Raw genomic sequence first — 21,647 nt, 5'->3', positions numbered from 1 at the left:
GGGCCGCGCGTTCCGGAGGCCACCGGAGGAGAAAGTTGTCTGTTTCACGGGCGATAGGCCCGGGCTGGGTGTCCGCGGGGGCAGGAGGCAGACAGGAGGGGCAGGTGCATCCTACAGGGGACAGATGGAGGGGAGTGCGTTCCCCAGGGGCAGGCGGGGAGGCTCGGCCCTCCCAGACTTCTCCAGGGCCGGGGGCCGCCTTCTGCCAGCCCAGAGCAGGAAGCAGGTGCTGGGGATCAGGGAGGAAAAGGGGGTGTGTATGCGCGGGGGCGTGGGATTCCACTGGAGGGCAGGGGAGGGGTGTGAAGGGAAGAGAGGGTGACCTGACTGGGGGGGCTGCCAAGGGACAGGGTGCAGACAGCACTCCGGAGAGTCAGCCCTGGGGTGGGAGTGTTTTCAGCACAAACACCTGAGGAGGAAGCAGACAAAGGCCTGGAATAGGAGCGAAGCTGCCCATGCATGGAAAATGGGACAGAAGAGGGAGGGGAACTCCTCAGGGACCCGAGCAGACATATTAATTGAAAAATTAAAAATTAACTAACATTTGTAGAGGCCTTCATAGTTTTGTTCACTTAAGTCTCACAATGACCCCATAAGACGGGTGTTTTGAACTCGCTTTGTAGAAGAGGAAACTGAGGTCCAAAGAGGAGCTCAAGGCAAAACTGAGTCCCTGCCACCGCACTCCCTCCACCTGTTGGGCTTGCAGCCCTGAAGGTTGGGGCCTTGCTGGTGCCTTCAGCTTGGCCCACAGGCACTACTATGGCCCAGGATGGCAGCAAGGTGAGCCTGGGCAGACTCCCGGGGGCCCCTCTTAGCTCTTCTCTGCTGGCAGTTCCAGGGCCTGCAGCTGGAGCGGGAGGCATGCTTGGCCTCCAACTATGCCCTGGCCAAGGAGAACCTGGCCTTGCGGCCCCGCCTGGAGATGGGCCGAGCAGCCCTGGCCATCAAGTACCAGGAGCTTCGAGAGGTGGCTGAGAACTGTGCTGACAAGCTGCAGCGACTTGGTGAGGGGACATCTGGAAGACTGCCTGGGGTGGGGGAGCAGTTGGCCTTCTGGCTAGTTGACCAGAGCATGTAGTAGGCTCTGAAGGGTGGGACTCGGGCAGACCTACTCCTTGGCACATCTGAGGGGTGCTATTCCTAGCCTTCTGGAAAATGGAGTTGGGGAAGGGGCTCTAGGTGGGTGGACCTAGCTTGGAGAGGCTGAGTGTGGTCCCAGGAAGTGGGAGAATTGGGTCCAATACCCAAGTGCCCCCTGGGTGTTCTGGGAGTCAAAGTCACTGCCTTCCCTTCTTCACTGAACTGGGGGCAGAATCTTATTGGGGAGGGACCCACAAGGTAATCACATGGGCACTGTGCAAATGAGGAATCTAAGGCTCCAGAGAGGAGACGGGCAGTGTGGAATCATAGTCAGTGGGAGAATCGGCCCTTGGGGCTCTGGCTTGTCCATCCTAGCTGGTCACTGTGTCCCTCTGTGGCCCTCAGAGGAGAGCATGCATCGCTGGAGCCCTCACTGTGCGCTGGGCTGGCTACAGGCTGAGCTGGAAGAGGCTGAGCAGGAGGCGGAGGTGAGGGGAGGTGGCTGGGTCTGCATGGGGACCAGAGGGAGACCCATCTTATCCACTCTGGTCTCATTACATCGAAGACTTGGGAGCTCCTCCTCTGGGAAGCCTGCCCTGAGTGCCTGGCCATAGCCCATTGTGGCTGTCTGTACTGCTCCAACCCTGGATAGAATGGCTCACTGTCCCCACCTATGACTTTTGCCCTTGATCCCTTGTGAATGTCTCAGAGAAGTGGAGTTGGGAGGGGTCTACGGGAGACCTGAGTGGACTTGGTGCTAGGCTGGGAGTGTGGCACCCCATGAGGTGAAGGACACAGGGGAAGAGGACCCTGCTTGAGTTCTCTTGATGAGACACCTGTATGTGCCCACCTCTGATCCTGCCTCAGCTCTGACCTGGCAGGTCTGGTGATGACATCCTCATTTTGGAAGTAAGGAGGGCATTTATCCCTGGTCACTCAGCAAGTCAGGCTGGTCCAGACTGGAACGCAGGGGCCCTTGTTCCCAGCGGTGGTCGCCATGGGGAGGGACTCTGTCCCTGGCCATGCTTCTCCCAAGCCTTCTCTCCCTCTGCCCAGGAGCAGATGGAGCAGTTGCTGCTGGGGGAGCAGAGCCTGGAGGCCTTCCTGCCGGCCTTCCAGCGCGGCCGGGCCCTGGCGCACCTGAGGCGGACACAGGCTGAGAAGCTGCAGGAGCTGCTGCGGCGACGGGAGCGGTCTGCCCAGCCAGCCCCCACTGCGGCCGCGGACCCCCCCAAGCCCTTCCCTGCTGCAGCTGTCCTGCCCACTGGGGCTGCCCGGGGGCCACCATCAGTGCCCCGGAGCCTGCCCCCCTTGGACTCCCGCCCAGTGCCACCACTCAAGGGCTCCCCTGGGTGCCCTCTTGGCCCAGCCCCTCTGCTGAGCCCTCGGCCCTCTCAGCCAGAGCCCCCCCACCGGTAGGATCCAGGCTGTGGCCCCCCAGTGGGGGGCCTAGACAAACTTGATTCGTGGCTCCTCCTCCTCCCCCACTGCCTGGGTGGGGGGAGGGGCAGGCCCCTCCCCCTGGCCTCAGGCAGGCCCTGGCCCTGGAGGCTGAGCTGGGGAGGAGGGTCACCCCAAGAGGCCCAGAGAGGGCTTGGGTAGGGTGGGCAGGGTGCTGGGCCTCGGGCGATGAGGAAACTCTGCCTTTCTTGTCTCCCTGGCTGGGGCCTCTGGGGTGACAGTCCAGCCCCATGGAAGAACTTCACTTACCTACAGGGCCTGGGGCCTGGGGCCAGGACGGTACCGCTTCCCCTTGGGGCCTGTCTCACTCTGCCACTCCACTGGGTGCGTGCAACTCCAAGGCCAACAGGAGTGTTTCCATCAAGTCTTGAGCCTACTTTTCCCCCAGTTCTGGGGCCCACCACCTAGGAGCCAGGTGGTCAAGGCCCCAGCTGCGGGGCAGGGACACCACGGCCCTGGGGCTGCTACGTGCCCTGCACCTGCTCCAGACCCTGGGGCAAGATAGGCTAGGGCTCTGACCTGCGCCAGTGAGAGCAGGCCACCCCAGGAAAGACCATTCTGTATTTTTCTGTCCCTGTCTCCTTAGAATGGAACCTTTTTGAGGGCAGGTCCTTGTCTTTGTATGTTCTGTCCCCAGCCCCGCTTCCTAGGGGCCGTCAATAAATGTGATGATGCGGATGACGTGCTGCCAGACTCCTCTCTGCTCCCTTGGCCAGCCATTCTGCGGGCGCAGCCTCCACAGTTCAGCCTCTGGGCCGCTTCCTCTTGAGATGCCCTCCCTTCCTCTCCACCCACCCAAAGCCCAGCGTCCTGCAGGTCCAGCACTGCTGCTGCCTCTTCTGCGAAGCCTCCTCTGGTCACCAACCTGTGAAAGCCCTTCCTAAATCTTATCTCCCAGCACTTCTGGCCAGAAGTACATTCTGCTCCACTGCGGCCTCCAGTTGCTCCACCTGTACGCGCTTTCTTTTCCAGGGTCTCTTGTAAGCCCAGTCAGGATGGCACCTGCTCCTTCTGGCCTGCCAGATGACCACCTCTCTGGGCGATGGAGTGTCTGTGGGACAGAAGGGCTTTGTCTTCAGCCAGGTGGAGACTGGAGGTCAACTTGGCTGATGAGTGTGGGCAAGAATATGGGTGAGCAGGAACATGCCCTGGCTCAACCTGGGTCCCGGCTAAGGAAAGGAATGATGTTCAGGGAGGTGTGGAAGTGCTTGCAGGCACAGGGGACTGTCAGAGTGCCATAGAAGCTTGCAAAGTTGGCCTGGTCTGGTTCGTGAGAGTAAGAATTGCACCATCTTGAATGAGGGAGGTCTTGGGTTGGCTCTGCATCCCACTGAAGTTTGACACTACAAGATAGAGATCCCAAAAGGGCACCTTTGGAGGAATAAGGACTGGAAGGAGTGGAACTAAGTCCCAGGAGGGATCTGTTGAGAAACGCACGTGTGTGGTGTTTAGCTTTGGCATTTCTAAAGGACTGTACCCTGTGGTGCCAGAGTCAGAGGAGACCAATGGAAGCAGACCGCGCTCGGTCAAGGCCCTGAGTGCTGCGCTCACATGGAGGCGTCACAGTGCCTGACGGGCCTTTAGAGATTAGGCAACAGCTGGAGGAGCAGGCCCATGTGAGCTTCAGAGAGCCCTCTGGGCCAGTCACTTGCCCCTAGTAGGGGTACAGTTAAAACCATGAGTGCCCACTCAAGACACCCTGTCCCACCCTGGCCTCATTGCTCCATTGCTGAGACGACAGCGACTCATCAGTGAGGGAAACCTTCATTCTTGTCTCAGCTGGGACAGGTTGAACCTCTCTTGCCCTGGAATCCATTCCTCATCCCAGCTTCCAGGAGTTTTGATTGTAATCAGGAGAGATGGGGCTGAGGTTGGGCATGACCAAGCTTTTCTCTGCTATCGTGACTTGGGGAATGGCCTCTAGAGGCAGCATCTAGTCTGAAGAGGGCAGGTGAACAGCAAAGGAAAGACCCAGGTAAGAGTGGGACTGGGGAGGGAGAAGAGTGATACCATGGGAACCAGATGCGGTCCTTCCAAAGGCCATGTACGCACCTCACCTTCCACCAAGAGCTCAGACCCACCTGTAGAGGGAGTGAGGCCTCTCACTGTTCAGCTCAAGCCTGGTCAAGACCTGAGGTAGGTGGGGATGGAGTGGGCTTCCTGGGTGGGCCAAGGGAGAGGTGAGTTGGATGGCTAAAAAACTTCAGGAAGCCCCTGGCTTGAAGGCACATGGAGTATTCTGGAATATTCTGGAAGAGGTCAGGCAGTCTGGGCCCTTCCTCCTTTCTAAGACTTTCTGCTTCCAGGTTCTAAGACCCCAGGGAATGATCCTGACTATAATCCTCTGTGAAAAAGTACAAACTTGAGGGACTACATCAAGGTCCTTTTATAGACACTACTGCTTTTATAAACCCAAACCAAAAATACCCCCAAATAACAAATCTCCTACCCTTTGGGATAAACACAAAATTCTTGTTTCTCAGAAAGTCTTACATATGCCTCCTGGTTTGGGAATCACTGGCTTCCCATCATTTTCTAGGCTTCCTCTCTTGTCCAGAGATGGACCATCAAGGCTCACTGAGCTATGCAGGCCTGAGCCACTGTGGCCTTGCAGAGCCTTGGCTATAGGCTCACCCCAACCTTCCAGACAAGAGGTTGCTGAATGGTTTCTAAAAGGGACAAGCTGGTTGGTTTCCCCTCTTGGTGGACACGCAGAAAGACATTTCTGTGCTCTGGGGACATGGTGCAAGTGTGTGGATGGAGGCCTTGTGTACCTCACCTCTTCCAGCTGGTGGGCATGTAGCAGCCTGGGAAGCAGTGTTCATCTAGGATTGAGTGGCTGTTAACTTGGCTTCTCCCACAGTGCCCAGGAAATTAAGTCAGCTCAATGGTGGCAGACATTCTCATTTTTCAAGAGGTGAGCAATCTATTTTTCTGCAAAAATCTCCCAAGTTTTGAATGTCGGTTTAAGATAGTTTAGGACACATCCCAGCCAAACAGGTTAGTTGTGGCCCATGAACCACAAATCTGTCTGCCCCAGGTCTTCTGAAATAGGCCTTCTTGTGTCTAATGCATCCCCTCCTTGGACTGAGGGTGTGGATGCTAAAGGGGCAAAGGTAGGGTGAGCGGGAGGTCAACCAGCCTCAAGATTAGCCGCAGGATCCCAGGCCTGAGATATGGCAATTGGAGATATGTCTAGAGTCACAGGACCAAGTGACCTCAGGACAGCCAGTGAGAGATGAACCCCCATATGGGCTACCTGCTGTGATGAGAGCGTTCTTGGCAATGCAAGGTCAGAAGGTCCACATACCTTAACAGAGGGACACTCAACTGCTCTGCACAAATCTCTCTGGGCTATAAGCTACATCCCAGAGCTGAGCTGGGGGGCAGGAGAGGCAGGTTCTCTGCCATGCTCTTGTGCATGGGCAGATGGCAGTATGTGACTTAATCACAGGCAGATGAATCGAGAGTACGCAAAGGCCAGGTTAGAGCCCACATTCTTGTGCACCAACTTCAAGAGCATGGATGGGGGTGGGGATGTAGCTCAGCAGTAAAATACATGCCCAGGGTCAGGTGTGAGGCCCTGGGTTCAATCCATAGCACTTTAAAAGAGGGGGTGTGAGGGCTGGGGATGTGGCTCAGCGGTAGCGCACTCACCTGGCATGCGTGCGACCCAGGTTCGAGCCTCAGCACCACATACAAAGATGTTGTGTCTGCCGAAAAACTAAAAAAATAAATATTAAAATTCTAAAAAAAAAAAAAAGAAGAGGGGGTATGAGGGAGAGGACTGAAGGAGTACCACCACTGACCAATGTCCTTTCTCTTCGCCTGTTTTCGTGGGGTCTGGTGACCTCCCTGAAAGCCCAAAGGTTCAAGACTCAGGCTTCTCCCATTTCTCAAAAAAAGGAGTGTTGGTGCCAATCGCTTGGCACCTGTGAAGACCTGAGTCAATTGTGATCCAAGGGATGACTCCTTGGACTAAGGCTGGCTCCTTCTGGTTCCATGACAGAGGCTGAAGATGCACCCACAGGATGACAGCTGGGATCTCAGAAGAAAGTAGGACTCTTACTGTCAATGCTGGGATCTGCAAAGGGTTAGTTTACCCAGCAATAAAATAAAAGAGCAATGAGGCGGGAGCAGTTTGGCTCAAAAGGAACACAGTTCTGATCAACTCCAAGGACCACACACAACTGCCTACACACATGCATCTTGGTCCCTGCTGGCTGCCCAAGTCTTCCCACCTGGGCCTGGTGCCTGCTGCTCTCTTGACCTCTACTGTACTTGCACCCCCTTCCCCACCCCACTGAGCACAGCCTGAGGCAGATTTGGCCCTTTTTGCTAGTCTCTCGTTCTTGGTCCAAACTTCAGGGGAGATTTTAGTTTGCAACCAAAAGAAGAAAAATGACTAAGACTGGGCACGTCTGAGCCTTCCTGCAGGATCAGGACTAGGGGGATAAGCCCTACAAGGCAGAGGCTAGTGTCCGTGGCAGCCTCCTCTTGCCAGGGCAGGTAGAGTAAGACTCAGACAATCAGGAAAGGGGGAGACAAATGTTATCATGGGAACCAGTTGGGGATCCTTCAAAGTCCTCCCACACATCTCCCTTTCCATGAAGACTCAGATTCAGTTTTAGGAACAGCAGGGATAGAGCCTCTCAGAGCTCGGCTGTGGCCTAAAAAAGACCAGAAGCCTATGGGGATGGACACTCTCAGAGTGCAGTGGTCCTTGTCACAGCCACAGGAGAGGCTGACCAGGTGGATGATGCTTAATAAACTTTACAAACTAACCTGTTTAGAGTTGCATAGAATGTTATGGAACGTCCCCAGAATTTTCATGTTGAGAACCATCCCCCCAGTCTGAAACCTGTAAAATTCTATGTTATCTACTGGTTCTAGGGCCACAGGAAACATTCTTGGCTGGGAGAAGACAAACGTGAGGTCTATGTCATGGGTGCATGGTGTTACAGATCCCTAGTGCTTTTACAAACCCAAACTAAAGAGCCCTTCTGATGGAAACAAAAGCCCCCACCCCAAGTACTGTCAAGCCTTGCTTTCTTGGATGAGAAATCACTCACTTGTGCACATTCTGCTAAGCTCCGCTTCCCCTAGTTTATATGTACAAAAGAGAACTTGAAACATAACAACATTAAATGTTCTTTTAAAAAGTACACATATCCTCTAGTGGGTCGCCAAAACCCACCTATAATCCCAGCAGCTTGGGAGGCTGAGGCAGGAGGATAGCGAGTTCAAAGCCAGCCTCAGTAAACGTGAGGTGCTAAAAAACTCAGTGAGACTCTGTCTCTAAATAAAATACAAAATAGGGCTTGGGATGTGGCTCAGTGTTTTCGTGCCCTTGAGTTCAATCCCTGGTACCAAACAAAACAAAATTTAAAAAATAACCAAAACCTTCTACCAGTAAATCAAGGCTCAGAGCCAAGCAGCTCTGAATCTACATGGGTTTGAATCTTTACTACGGAATCATGATCACTGGGAATCTAATGACTAATTTACCCCCGCCTCCTAGGCAAGATAATCAAATAGTTTTCAAGAGATCAAGCTGGACTATATGTGGGTATACCCCAATTTATACAAGGATCTTACACAAAACATCAAGAGCACGAACTGGCATTAACATACTAAGCACCTTGGGCTTTGCTTATACCCTAGACTTGGGTCCTCAACCTGGCCTAGACATCCTGTAAGGGTTTTCCTCTCCCACAGCTTTATACTCAGCCCTGGGCATAGACACTCCAGCTTCTGCCATCTCATGGCCATCCCACTCTCACAGGTGGTAAGTAAAAGGAGTCTTACTGCCCAGCTGCTCAGCACCAGAGAGAAAACCCAAATACCCAAAACTCCAAACAGCCCTTCATGCAGTTGTGCAGGAGGAACACTCTCCACTTTGACCAACAAGGCTTCTGACCCTCAGGAGGCCTGGCTACTCCAAACCCCCAGAGTTTCTCACAGCCTCCAGTGGCTTGGTTTTCAGGACATGGCTTATGGGGCCTGTGATAAGCACTGCAAGCTAAACAGGAGTATGGGCCACCCTCCAGGGACTCAAGCTCCAAGTCAGTCTATTTCTTGGAGGAGACGGGCTGCACAGTTAGCAATCAAACTGGCTAATAAAGGGCTGACCAGGTAACAGGCACACGGTCCCAAGGTGAACTCTGCCCTTCATGCTGTAATCACTATGGTCTAGAACTATGGTTAATAAAGGGTGACAGGCCTCAAGAGAGCAAATGATTCACTCCTTCTCCAAGGTCACACACTAGATTCATATGGACACGGGGCACACACTCCTTATGCCTGATGACCTTGTTTTCTCACTCCCATGTGCCACCAATAGAAGGGAGAGTGGTGTGGGGCAGACCCTTGAGGAGCAGCAAGCTCTCCACGGACCACATCCTTACACTGGATCAGTCCACATCTGTGGCGTGGGGAACACACAGAAAGACAAGTGTTGTACAGCCCCAGAATTTTTCTTTTGGCAGCCAACAACTGGGCATATTGCACGTTTCAAGGTTACCCAGGAGCCCCGAGACACAAATACGGGGCAGTAGCAGACAAATATTGCTCAGGGCTTTTGGATCAAGCCAGAGTGAGAATTCCTGAAGTGGACATCAGGAAGGCGACCTCTGGAAGCAGGCAACCAAGGGACTCGCGAAAACTCTCCACTTGGGGCCTTTGGGATTCTTCATGCTGGGGCCTCTTGGGCATCGATAAGCCTCCTTTTCTGGACCGCAGGGATGTGCAGGTCACCAGTTAGGATGGGCGGGTTCGGGAGGTCAAGGGGCACATCCCTTCGGACCCCAACAGAAGTAGACTACGCAAGGCCAATGGTTCAGAGGACTGGAAAGGGCGTTTTCTCGGGGCTGACTGGGCAGTTCTCCTGCCCTTCCCGTCTCTCATCAAATACGAAGGCCGATGAGGATGAATATTAAGAGGAGAAGAAAAATGAAAGTCGTGTCCCGGGTTTCCTCCCACTGGAACCCCTTCTTGGCCTGGTCCTCCTGCTGTTTGCGAAGAGCCTCCCGCCGGGCCCGGAGGCGCCGCTCGCGCTGCAGCTGCTCTCCATAGTGCGCCTGGTAGAAGGCGTCGAAGTTGAACATGGTGCGGGGGGCGCCCGAGGCGGCCCGGCCAGCCTCACGGGCCCGGCAGCTGGACGGCGGGCGCGGGGAGCCGGGTCGGCCGCGGGCGCCGCCGAGGGCCGGACGCCCGGCCCGAGTAGGTCCTGGTCGCTGAGCAGTCCGCGGTCGTACTTGCGACGGAGGGTGGCACTGCCCAGCACCAGGTAGGCCTGGGAGATGCGCGTGAAGCGCTCGGCAGCCTCGGCGCTCCCCGAGTTGCGGTCGGGATGGTAGAGGAAGCTCTGCCGGTAGTAAGCCGCCTTGATCTGCGCCTGGGTGGCCGTAGAGGGAACGCCGAGCAGCTCGTAAAGCGCCGTGCGCGAGTATGGGCCGTCTCCTCCGGAGTAAGTCCTCGCTCGCAGGTCCGGGCGTATCGCCGAATTCTGTGGAAACCTCCGAGTTTGCCACAACTTCCACAGGAACAACCGCGGCCAGCAAGGCCGGCGCGGAGCTGCCATCTTGAAAGAAGGTGGGCGGCGCTGGGTTAACCAATGGCTACCGCCGGCAGGTAGCCAATCAGGTGCACGAGGAGGCGGGGAGAGGGGCGGGGCATGCGCATTTCGAGGCAGTCGCGGGGCTGATGACATAAAAGCTGGGTTCCGGGAACGCCGGCGTGCTGAGGAGGCTAGAGGATGGCGTCTCGGGGTCGGAGACCCGAGCACAGCGGACCCCCGGAACTGGTGAGGCGCTTGGCCCGCGGGTATCGCTTTCTCCTCTTCTAGGGCTGCGGCGTCTGAATTCTTTCCTCTACTTGCCTTTCTCTTCTTCTTCCCCGCAGTTTTACGACCAGAATGAAGCCCGGAAATACGTTCGCAAGTGAGGGGAGCCTGGAATCCCGCGGCGTCGGGGGGCCGGGGCCCGGCAGCTGCCCCAAGTGTCGGCATTACTTGGAAAACATGCAGAATGTGGGGGCGGGGGAGAGCAGGGAGCTGGGCGAGGCCACTTCTCTGCCTCCGTCAAGGCAGCGTTAAGCCGTGATCCCCGTGGGGCCTCGGTAACCGCGGCGCCCAGCTGCGGTCGTGCCTGCTTTACCCGGTGGCGTTCCGAGCGCAGGGCGGCCGCTGTTCCAGCGCCTGGCGAAGCGGGCGGAGGGCGTTGTCGAGGGTCGGTTCTGTGGGTGGGGAGGAAATAATAGGTAGGTTCGCATGATCGAGGTACGTTGTCGCATTACGTTTGCACGACGGCTGGCCATTGGCACAGGTATCTGCGATGCCTGGAGGGTAGCTACTGGGACAGGTACAGAGTCATTTGGCAAGTAGAAGCTTCAGCAGGGACTTCCGAAACTGCCCTTTCCAGTATACGACGCTATCGAAAATTCTACAGGATACCCGGGTTCTCCTTCTCGTTCAAATTGGAGTTCAAGACTGAGAGGGTCAGCAAAAACCTCTGGTCCACTTGTCTTTACGAGACACACATAGACTTCCATCTGCAGAGCTCCATGTTTAGGCATTTTGAAAACTGTGGAGTGTGATTCTTTTTTTCTTCCCCCTGATCTTAAGAAGGTTGGATATACTATAGACCTGTTAATTGTGGCAGCCTGAAGCCATCTATTGAAATATGGTCTGAGTGATTTGGTATAGAGATAATGTAAAATGTCTTATAATGTTTTATGTTGATAATATATCAAAATAAATATTTGGGGCGGGTGAGGTGAGCATGCCTGAAATCCCAGCAGCTTGAGAGACTCAGACAGAAGGATCATGAGTTCAAAGCCAGGCTTAGCAACAGCAAGGCACTAAGCAACTCAGTGAGACCCTGACTCTGAATAAAATACAAAATAAGGCTGAGGATGTGGCTCAGTGGTCAAGTGTCCCTGAGTTCAATCCCTGGAACCCTGCCCACCAAAAAAATCGGGGCATATTAGATTAAATAAACCATTATTTGACATATGGAGTTACAAATAAACTTACTGCAGTTTACCTACTTTTTTTTTTAAGAGAGAATTTTTTAGTTTTTAGTTTTCGGTGGACACAACATCTTTATTTTATTAGCGTCCCGAGCATACCAGGCGAGCACGCTACTGCTTGAGCCACATCCCCAGCCCCAGTTTACCTACTTTTTAATTGTAGTTACTTAACAGTCACACAAGACTTGCATGTTATTTCTTATGATTTTGTTTTTATCTATTTATTTTTAGATATTGATGGACCTTTATTTTACTCATTTATTTAAGTGAGGTGCTGAGAATCGAACTCCATGCCTTACATGTCCTGTTTATGTATTTATTTGCCCTATTTGTTTTTTTGTTGTTGTTGTTTGTTTATTTATGTATTTTGTGGTAGTAGGGATTGAACCCAGGGCCTGATGAATGCTAGCCATGACTTTACCACCGATGGGTATCCCCAGCCCCTGCTATAGGTTTTTGTTTGTTCTTTTGTTTTTAGTACTGGGGCTTTATCACTAAGCTACATCCTCAACCCTTTTTATTTTTTATTTTGAGACAGGCTCTCACTAAGTCGCTTAAGGTCTCAAGTTGTTGAGGCTGGCCTCAGACTTTTGATCCTGTCTCAGCGTTCTGAGTTGCTTGGATCACAGAAGTGTGACACCATACCCGACCCTGCTTTAGGTTCTTGTTGTGCATTTTTTATTCTTATATATGAGAGTTACTTTCTCTTTGGAAGAATATATTTATAAGTAATAGAACATTGAAGCCTGATGGAGCTGTAGCTAGTCACTGGTTGGTTATTATCTAAAGGATTTGCTCCCTTCACATCAGCCTAGCAGCTGGTGTATATAATTTATGTCACGATAAAATAGCATGTTGTTGTATTCCATGAAGTTTTAGGACCACTCTTAAATAGATTTAAGTTATAATTACAAGGAGCAGGGTCAAGAAGGAGTACCTCTGGCTGATGGTTCCTTTCTTCTTCTGGGTTTTTGTTCTGGTGAGGTGTAAGCCCAGCACTCCTTTATCACTCACTGTACTCTGCCTTCCCAGCTCACGGATGATCGATGTCCAGACCAAGATGGCTGGGCGAGCACTGGAGCTCCTTAATCTGCCCGAGGGTCAGCCCTGCTACCTGTTGGACATTGGGTGAGATCCTGGGGCCTGGTTCAGGTTGCCTTGGCAGCATTTTTGCTACTCAGTAGTACTGAGGCCCTCCCTGACCCATTGTGTCTTCCAGATGTGGTTCCGGGCTGAGTGGAGATTATCTCTCAGATGAAGGGCACTATTGGGTGGGCATTGACATCAGCCCTGCCATGCTGGGTGAGTATGCCCTGTCTCACACCAGGGTGGCCACCCTCATGAGTAGGGCGCAGCTGTACTCCTTGTCTGCTTCTCTTATGTCCTTTTCTCCCATGTAGATGCAGCCTTGGACCGAGACACGGAAGGAGACCTGCTTTTGGGGGATATGGGCCAGGGCATCCCCTTCAAACCAGGCTCCTTTGATGGTTGTATCAGGTGAGGGTCTTCATTTCCTGTTCTTAATTTTGTAGGCCAGTGCTCCCAAACTTGGCTATAGCAGAGTCACACAGGATATTTGAAAGTATACATCTCCTGGGATTTTCAGATTTATTTCAGAAGGCCCAAAAATGTGTGCTTAATTTCAAAACTGTCTACTGTGATCAGCTTGCATTGCCAGGTTCAGACCCCTCAGTATGGATTCTCTGTGTGCTTGTATATGCTGGGGTCGAGGGGCTTTGAGCCTCTAGAAGCCATGTCGTGGGCCTTGGAAGACGTCTTGTTTTCTTCTTTTCAAACAACTAGTGGAGAGTGCCTGGGATACTCTAATGTCTTCATTGGCTTTGGAGCTCTTTCTTGGTTGTTGGGTCAAGTTTGGGGCATGTTTTTAGTTTGGTAAAAGATCTTAGAACACTGAAATGACTTGGAAATATGAAGTTTTTCTTTGTCTTCCTGGCTGAGTTCTGTTCAGTGTTTGGAGCAGTGCCCTGTTCCTGGGAGTGGAAGCTGGGATAAGGGAGAAGTTACAGTCCTTCATTTGGGGATACCTCCTTTGGCAATCCTAGGTTGGGGGTAGGATTAGTGTGAGGAATCAATATTTGAATTTGAAGATTTTCTTAATTGTAGGAGTAAGACTTAGGTCAGGGGACATTTCAAGGGTAGCAGTTGTTTTTTCAGGAATGATTAGGTGAGGTGTTCTAAGCTGTGAGAAACCAAAGGCCACTAATATAGTATGTATATCAGGAGCTAGTGGTCGTGTATGTGTGTGTGGGGGGGGGTGTGGGGGGGGGCTCATGCATCCTAAGTGTAGAGTCTACTGTTGAGCTGCACCCCCAGCTCCCCCCGCTCTTGGTACTGGGGTTGAATCCAGAATGCTGTACCATTGAGCCACAACCCTAGCTCTTTTTAGGATCTTGCTAAGTTGCCAGAGCTGACCTCTAACTTGCAGTCTTCCTACTTCAGCCTCCCAAGTCACTGGGATTAGAGGTTTGGATGGCTGCACCAACTTCATTTTTTTCTTATTATTATTTTTGTTTGTTTTGGTACCAGAGATTGAGCCCAGGGGTGCTTTACCTCTGAGCTACATCCCCAGTCCTTTTTTATTTTTTATTCTGAGACAGAGTCTTGCTAAGTTTCTGAGGCTGGTCTCAAACTTGCAATCCTCCTGTCTCAGCCTCCTGAGTTGCTGGGATTATAGGTGTGTGCCACCATGCCTGGCTCATTTTTGTTTTTAAGAAAAGAGATGTTATGGTGTATTTTTTAAAAAACATTTTGTATACGTAAGACGTTGTACAGAGTGCTGTGGAATACGTAGAAATGAAACACAGTTGCTGCTTTTAAGATTGTCTGTGCTTTATGAGGCCGTAGACAGCCAGGCCGCTGAACACAAAGCCACTTGTGGGGTGTGCGCTGGGGAGTTGTGGGGCCTGCCAGAGTTGTGAAGAAGAGCAGAAGGCCTTGAAGGAGAGGAGCCGGGTGGGATTCAGGTAGTGAGGGGCCTGCAAGAGAAGAGGAGCAAGAGAGGGCATCGGTGGGTGGGAGGGAGCCAGGGAGCACAGGGTGAACGCAGGGTTTCATGGGAGTTGATATTGCACAGGGTCAGTTCCCCGGGGGCTTTTAGGAGCACCCCAGACATCGGGGCTTTATTTAGTAGGTGATGGGGGTGGGGAGCAATGCAATCAATCTGTTTGAGGAAGGCTGTTTGAGATGGAAGCAGAGTGAGGGGAGGTTGAGAAGCATTTGAAATGCTCCTGGGTGCTGAGGTGGGGGCAAGCTGGGAGGGGGACATGGGAACTGCTGAAGGCTTAGATCAGGACTGCAAAGACCCTGGGCAGGCACAGAAGGAAGCACCTTAGCATAAAGGGGCAGCTGGACCAGTTGGGTGCCCTTCCTTGACTGGGAAGAGAGTGGGGGGCCTGACTCAGGAGGTGAGTGCTGGCTAGCTTGATCCAGTTTGTAAGAGTGCCCAGGAATGGGCCAGCACTTTCCAAGAAAGGTGTTCTGGGCAGGAGGCCATGGTGGAAGGTGCCAGAGGCCTGAAGAAGCCTGGAGTCCGGAAGGCCAAGGGTTGGTCCCTCTCCTGATTGATCCCTTTCCTTTCAGCATCTCTGCTGTGCAGTGGCTCTGTAATGCCAACAAGAAGTCCGACATTCCTGCCAAGCGCCTGTACCACTTTTTTTCCTCTCTGTATTCTGTTTTGGTGAGTATGAGGTCTCCTCCTTTGCCGGGCTGGCTGTCCTTCCTACCCACCCCTGCAGGTTGGGTTGTAGAGTTGAGGGGTCCCATAATGGGAGGGGTGGCAGGACCTAATGTGGTTGCCGCTATCCAGGCCCTTAGCCAAAACAGAAGTCCAGGTGCAGTGGGCTGACACTAATCAATCCCCAAAGACACTGGAGTCAGTATGAGACCCAGGTATGAACTTGGAATAGGGCAGCCTCTGTCGATCACAGTTCCTTGGGTTTCTGGGAGATAATATTACACAGGGTCAGTTGCCAGAGGGCTTTTAAGAGCATCCTACGAAGTTGGGGCTTTCTGCTACATTTTAATCAGAAGTTGGGGACGTGGGCTGAGAAGAGTGAGGACAGAATGGCATGGCCAGCACAGAGGGCACTCCGGAAGTTGTACCCTTCCCATGTCTCTCCCTCTCCGCCCCCCCCCCCCCACTGATGTCAGCCTGAGATGGGAGCAGGTTGATTATTTATCATTAAGAGCATTTGTTAGCTTTATTTTGTCTCTGTAACTGGAATGGTGTTGATTTCATTTTTTTTCCTAAGATTCAGTCATGGGTTTTGAAATTCTAAATCCTAAAGGAACTCTTTCACAGTTTGAAAGACCTGGGTGTGTTTGCCACCCTAGTCCCCCCTCCTCACCCCACTTTCCCAGGCAAATGGTCCCTGGAGGTGGCTGGCTACTGGTCTTGAGGGTTTTGGGTTTCTCCCGCTCGCACCCTGGGTGCATCTTGGAGCTGCAGGGGCCTTGGTGCTCCCCCTTCCTCACTCATTCCAGCGGCAGCTGCCCCCACATGAGTACTCCGCCCAGGGCCCTCAGAGCGAGGCCTGCCTTAAACCAAAGGGAGCCCAGGAGCCCGCCCCCTCCAGCCTACTGAGTGTTCCTTTTGGTACTTACCACTGCTGTCAGTTGGTTGCCTCCACCACCAAAAAGTGGGCTCCGACCATTTGGGAGTGTCTTTTGTTCATGAAGATGTCTCTGGCCCTAAGATCAGCGTCCTGCACACACTGGGAGCTCATGAGTATTTAGTGAAGGAAGGCCGCCTTGTCCTGATCCTGAGGACATTTGTGAGGCAGTGACATTTCTGTTGCCCCCAGGCCCGTGGTGCCCGTGCCGTCCTGCAGCTGTACCCTGAGAACTCTGAGCAGGTGAGCCCTGGCTGCTGGGGGTGGCAGTTGGTGGCGAGTGCAGAACAGGGAGCTGCCCTGGTGCTCCCTCGGCTGCCCTCTGGCAGCCAGGAGACCACAGACAAGGAACCTCACAGGCTGTCAGTGGGAATAGGGACTGAGCACCCAAGAGTGGGCCCTGCAGCCCCTGATGGTGACTGGTTATCCTAAGAGGGGTGGTGTCCATGGTACCAGTTAGGTGTCTTGTCTTCTCCTGACAGACAAGGTGGTATTACAGGTAGTGGGATTTCCTCAACCAGATAAATGGTGGGAGGGCAAGGAGTGAGCAGGTGTCTGCTCTGGGCCTTGTGGGTAGAAATGATGAATTCATGTCCACTCAGACAGGACAAGTCCCCTTGACTAACACATGAGTGAGTGGCTCCCAGCTGGTGGCCATTCATTTGCTGAGGTTAGAATGAAGAGATGGGTTCCTGGGCTGGAGAGGGAGACCCGGGGGGATCTCCCTTCTCTAATCCCCCAAGGGAGGAGCGGGCCTCTTTGTGGCTCTGGGGGTTGTGGGACTAACTGAGGGTGTCTTATGGAGAAAGGCCTTCCATGTCTGGGCAGCAGCCTGGCTGCTTGAGGGGAGGAATGTGCCTTCTCCTTCAGCCTCCCCTGCCCAGCTCCCCACCCTTTTCTCCTCAGTTGGAGCTGATCACAACCCAGGCCACGAAGGCTGGCTTCACGGGTGGCGTGGTGGTGGACTACCCCAACAGTGCCAAGGCAAAGAAGTGAGCGGGGTTGGTGGGCTGTCTAGGCCAGCCGATGAACCAGGGTGGTACCGGGGCGGGTCCCAGGGCCAGTGGGACTCGCCACTTCCCGCAGGGCTCTGAGTCAGGGCCTCCCTTACATTCTCGTTTCAGGTTCTACCTCTGTCTGTTTTCTGGGCCTTCAACCTTCCTGCCGAAGGTGAGGGACCCTGGGTTTCTAGGCCTGTGTCTCCAGCATTTCCAGCTGTGGAGCTTAGCCTGAAGAGCATTCTGAGAGAACAGAGGTCAAGGTGGCCCAAGCCCCAGAGCTCAGAGCCAGGAATGTCTATTTCTGCAACCTGGAGGCAGAGACTGCCTGCCCCGCAGGTCCCAAAGGGTGTTGGCTCTTTCTGGAACAGACCTTGTGCCGGAGCTTGGGCTCAGGGTCTGGATTAGGCAACAGGGTTGCGGATCTGCAGGGTGGTCTAAGAGCACTTTGTTTCCTACAGGGGTTGAGCGAAAATCAGGAGGAAGAGGAGGCCACTGAGTCCATGTTCACTAATAAGAGGTAAAGCAGTTGCGGAGTCTGGTTAGGGGCAGGGCCTGTCACCACCAGGTTTGTAGTGTTTCTCTGCTTTCATCCCAAGCCTCAGCCTCAGATGCAGTGGGGATGCCATGGTGGGACTGGAACTGGACATCGCTCTTGAACTGTGCCTGCTTCTGGTGGAGCTGGAGGGTGGGACACTTCTGGATGTCTGGGCAGCTCGACTCCCTTAGTCAGCCCGCACGTGCCCTTGCCCCTCGTGGCAAGCTGCCCCCTCCACACACCTGGGCCCCGTCCCTGCGTGGCTCCCTCCCGGCTCCCCTTCCCTCTCCTGCATCCTCATCTCCACTCTCCTGGGTCATTCGCATCTGCACACAATTTATCCTGTTTCAGAAAAGATTCTCCCTCAACCCGGATCAGCTGCCCACTGTCACTCTGTCTGTCTGCTTCCTGGGAAGCAGAGCGCCTGCTCGCCTCCACCTGCTTCCTCTTCTGCCGACCTAGCAGGCCCTCAGCTTCCCCACTGACCCCATCTTGCCAGATCCGCCTCCTCTCAGTCCTGCCCTCTGCTGTCCACATCTCAGCTGCGTGCTCAGTGGGGTCTGACACAGAGGCCACTCCCTTCTGGACATGTTGTTGGCTGTTCACCCTGTCCTGCTTCCCTGCAGCTCCGCTGGCTGTTCCTGTTCAGTGTGCTGTGGGTTCTCCTGGGTGGTGTGCTGGGCAGCCTGGCCCACTGCTCTCATCTCTGCCACTTTAAATGTCAGCCAGGATTTAAGAGCCCATGTCACAGCCTTAGCCTCAGTCCACTGCAGGTTTCCCAGCTTCTCAGTCCCCTTGCCTGGACTCACCACCTGCCCGTCAGACTCCCAAGTTCCCCGCCTTCTCAGTCATTCCTGTCCTTCCTCACGTGTGACATCCAGTCAGCCCACCCATGAGTCCTGTCATCCTTCCCTCAACATGTGCCCCAAATCTGGCCTAGACTGTCACTGCCAAGGTTCCCTGCTGTCCATCCATCCGTTGAAACTTGAAAACAAATTTCAACTTGTTTTTTGCCCAGCAGCGACACTGGACCTCTTCTCAAAGGTTCATCATCTCCTGTCGATTCCCTGCCCACTGTCTGTGGTGGCCTTCCTGTCGCCTTCATTCTCCACCTGTCCCTGCTCTGGGTCTTGTGCGTGGTTATTATTTGTATCCCCAACTAAAATGAAATCTTGGTGGGGCTGGTGTCAGATCGTTGGATCAACAGTAGCCTCTTGTTAATAGAAGGTGCTCGGGATTCTTGAATGTGTAGTGGATTATGTGGTGGCTGAGAGGGAAGCTGTTCCCTGGTTCTGCTGGATGAAACCAGTCTCAAGGTGAAAACTGAGTGTTCCTGCAGCCACCAGACCACTCCTTCTGACCCCTGAGGGGCCCTGTGGTTGTTCCTCTTGGCTGGGGTGGGGGTTGTCTGCTTGGCAGAGGAGGGTACAGTTGTGTTGACCCCTATGCCACTTGGTCCTCATACCTGAGTCTGCTGACCATGTCCTTGATGTAAACTTGGGTGAGCTGGGGGACTGGGCACCATTCCCCAGCTGTTTAAAAGGGGATGACCCTGCCCTGTCACCACGTGTGGAGCACAGTGTGTGCTTCGTGGCTCCCTTGCTCTGCAGGCTCCTGCTCCGTGGCTCAATGTGGACATAGGGGCGGCTGCAGCCTTCTAACTTACTGTCACTACTGTTTCATCACATTGAGGACAATTTCAAATAGGTGGATTAGGAACAAGTTGAAGGCTTTGTCTAGTGAGGCTGTGCCTCTGCTTCTTATGCTGCTTCTGCTTCTCCTGTTTGGTCCGCGCTTCCTCATCCTAACTGACCCTCCAAACTCCTGAGGCCACGCCCCCTTTTCTCTTGGCCTGTGGGTCACACCCCAGCCACCTGCTCCCTTATGTCCCCCAGGCCTTTCCCACTGCTGCTTGCGGCTGCTGCGTGCTGAGTGCTTCGTTATGGTTTCTGGGACTCAGCTCCTGCACGCACCTGTGCAACAGTACTGGGGTTCAGTGGGACTTGCTGGCTCTGGCCTCGCTTGCTTCTCAGGACTCTCCTGGGTCTTCTGGGCTCTTCCAGTTGTCTTTCCTCACCCCAGGGTCCCTTGTTCTGGTCCTTCTCTGTGCTCCTTTCTGGTACACCCTGAGCAGCTCTTGGGCCTCCACACTGGCTTTGCCTAGAGAGCATTGCCTCTGCCCTGGTGTACTCGAGGGGTACCTGAAGGGCAAGGCTGGATCCACAGGCTGTGCCTGCGGGTGCTTGGGGAGTGGCGGGCAGCTTTGCCTGTGTTGTGCTGGAAGCATTGCTACCAGGCCGGGATGTGGCTTTAGGGGACCAGCCCAGGCCTCCTCTTGTGGCCTCTCTCCCGTGGCGCTGTGGGGTTCTCGTCTCCTCAGCCAGAGCTGGGGGCCAAGATTAGTCTTTGAGGTCCTCGTCAGGGCTGCTGGGAGCCTGGTAGTCTTGTTTTCCTACCTCAGACATGAGTGGCTGGGAGCCCTTTGGTCACTTCCAGGCATCCCAACTCCACAGGACCACCAGGGCCCCCTGTGGCAGCCCTAGGCAGGGGGCCTCTGGCTTTCCTTGGCACTGCCAGTACTGACCTGCTCTTGGCCAAAGTTGGCCCCAAAGTAGTGCAGCCCCTAGAGGCAGGAAGTACGTGCACCCAGCACAGTTGCCACAGAGATGCCAAGTGAAGGCCGCACACCTCTGGCCCCAGCACCTGTACTAGGAAGGGGGCTGTCCTGGGGACGCACCATCATGGAAGAGGGAGTACTTGCAGGAGGGGGCAGTGAGAGACCACCTTTATTGGGGGAAAACTCCCAAACTGTCAGCATGTGCCGAGGGGCAGCTCAGTCCACCACTCATGGCCACGCCTCTGGCCCAGGGTTCCCTACAGGCTGGCAAGGCAAGGCCTAGTGAGGAAGAGCCGAGAGTGGGTGCTGGAGAAGAAGGAGCGCCGCAGACGTCAGGGCAAGTGAGTAGCGGGCAGGGAGCAGCGACGTGGGGGGCGGTGGCCATGGCCATTGAGGGCTCACCTGCTGGGAGGGCTGTGGGTTCTTTATCCTGAGACACTGTTGTCCCCCACAGGGAAGTCCGACCCGACACTCAGTACACCGGCCGCAAGCGCAAGCCGCGCTTCTAAGTGGCGGCCACCTCTGGACAGCTCCGACCCATCATGGGAGCCGCCAGCTCAGCTCTCGCCCCCAGGAAGTTTTCTATTTTGAAGTGATTACTTCTGCAGTTGACAACATAGTATTTTAGAAAAGTTCTAAAATTATTTTCACTAAATAAGTTATAAGGATTTCTTGTTTTGTTCTAAAAGCAATAAACCACTTTGCGTAGAAGTGAACTCCCATTCTGTCCTCCCTCTGCCCCAGCTAGTCCAGTCCTGTCCCAGCCTCCCTAATCCCTCTGTTGGGGGCTACTGCAGGACTCCAGGCAAGAATTGGGTCTCAAGATCCAGCTGGGTGGAAGCAAGGAGCAGGGTAGTTTCCTTGAACTAAGGGCTCCTGTCACGTGGGACTTGCACATCGCGCCCACTTGCAGAGTGGGGAAAGGTGGTCAGGGTGAGTGTGGCAGTGGTGCCCACTGGCCTGAGGCCTTTGCAGGCCTCTGCCACCTTGGTTTTGGTGGGTGATGTTCCTAGCCCAGCACTTGATTGCCTCAGAGGCTGTCTCTGTCCAATCCGAAGTGGTCAGGGGGCAGGTCCTGTTCCAGGATGTATGGTGTGAGTCTGGCAGGCTGATAACCAAGGTCTGGGCCAGGGAGCAGAGGGACTAGAGCTGGATGTGAAGTGCGAACAGGCACTGGGCACTGAGCAGGGGCTGAACCCTTCGTGGGTGGCTGGAGGGGAGGCTTAGGGCCTGGGGAGCTCCACCCTAGAGTTATATCTGTCCCAGGGATCAGGTTGCAGGCCTCGCCTCTG

General features: G+C 54.1%; 3 protein-coding genes and 1 non-coding gene across 5 annotated transcripts; 3 read left to right on the top strand and 1 right to left on the bottom strand.

Annotated features, from left to right (window-relative positions):
• Positions 1 to 90: 90 nt before the first annotated feature.
• Vps37d (VPS37D subunit of ESCRT-I) lies at positions 91 to 3,219 on the top strand. 2 transcript variants are annotated; one of them, XM_015491429.2, is made up of 4 exons: positions 91 to 226; positions 833 to 1,004; positions 1,486 to 1,568; positions 2,137 to 3,219. In XM_015491429.2, exons 1-4 carry the CDS (start codon positions 125 to 127, stop codon positions 2,497 to 2,499), a joined length of 720 nt encoding a protein of 239 aa, XP_015346915.2. In that variant the 5' UTR covers positions 91 to 124; the 3' UTR covers positions 2,500 to 3,219. The 2 variants fall into 2 exon arrangements, with proteins under 2 accessions (XP_015346915.2, XP_048645889.1); XM_048789932.1 differs by having other exon boundaries at positions 95 to 226; positions 2,143 to 3,219.
• Positions 3,220 to 9,001: 5,782 nt separating this feature from the next.
• Dnajc30 (DnaJ heat shock protein family (Hsp40) member C30) lies at positions 9,002 to 10,169 on the bottom strand. Its single transcript, XM_015491428.2, is given in 2 exon segments — positions 9,002 to 9,712; positions 9,715 to 10,169. Coding segments are annotated over 2 exon segments (675 nt in total). The 5' UTR covers positions 10,124 to 10,169; the 3' UTR covers positions 9,002 to 9,446.
• Positions 10,170 to 10,209: 40 nt separating this feature from the next.
• Bud23 (BUD23 rRNA methyltransferase and ribosome maturation factor) lies at positions 10,210 to 21,066 on the top strand. The gene is made up of 12 exons (XM_015491427.2): positions 10,210 to 10,345; positions 10,444 to 10,481; positions 12,604 to 12,699; positions 12,791 to 12,873; positions 12,972 to 13,068; positions 15,172 to 15,268; positions 16,395 to 16,445; positions 17,109 to 17,194; positions 17,327 to 17,372; positions 17,662 to 17,720; positions 20,607 to 20,696; positions 20,810 to 21,066. Exons 1-12 carry the CDS (start codon positions 10,298 to 10,300, stop codon positions 20,862 to 20,864), a joined length of 846 nt encoding a protein of 281 aa, XP_015346913.1. The 5' UTR covers positions 10,210 to 10,297; the 3' UTR covers positions 20,865 to 21,066.
• LOC125612431 lies at positions 20,078 to 20,205 on the top strand. Its single transcript, XR_007342794.1, has one exon. It is a non-coding gene; the product is annotated as a small Cajal body-specific RNA 20 (non-coding RNA).
• Positions 21,067 to 21,647: the final 581 nt, after the last annotated feature.

Source organism: Marmota marmota, unplaced genomic scaffold (assembly GCF_001458135.2).
Source record: "Marmota marmota marmota unplaced genomic scaffold, marMar, whole genome shotgun sequence".
Lineage (NCBI taxonomy): Eukaryota > Metazoa > Chordata > Mammalia > Rodentia > Sciuridae > Marmota > Marmota marmota.
This window is presented reverse-complemented; position numbering and strand designations above follow the sequence as displayed.

Coding starts and splice junctions, on each gene's coding strand:
- Vps37d (XM_015491429.2), top strand. CDS start 125: ATGGAGGGGAGTGCGTTCCCCAGGGGCAGGCGGGGAGGCTCGGCCCTC. Junction 1,005..1,485: donor TGACAAGCTGCAGCGACTTG/GTGAGGGGACAT, acceptor TGTGGCCCTCAG/AGGAGAGCATGCATCGCTGG. Junction 1,569..2,136: donor AGGCTGAGCAGGAGGCGGAG/GTGAGGGGAGGT, acceptor CCCTCTGCCCAG/GAGCAGATGGAGCAGTTGCT.
- Bud23 (XM_015491427.2), top strand. CDS start 10,298: ATGGCGTCTCGGGGTCGGAGACCCGAGCACAGCGGACCCCCGGAACTG. Junction 15,269..16,394: donor CCTCTCTGTATTCTGTTTTG/GTGAGTATGAGG, acceptor TGTTGCCCCCAG/GCCCGTGGTGCCCGTGCCGT. Junction 16,446..17,108: donor ACCCTGAGAACTCTGAGCAG/GTGAGCCCTGGC, acceptor TTTTCTCCTCAG/TTGGAGCTGATCACAACCCA.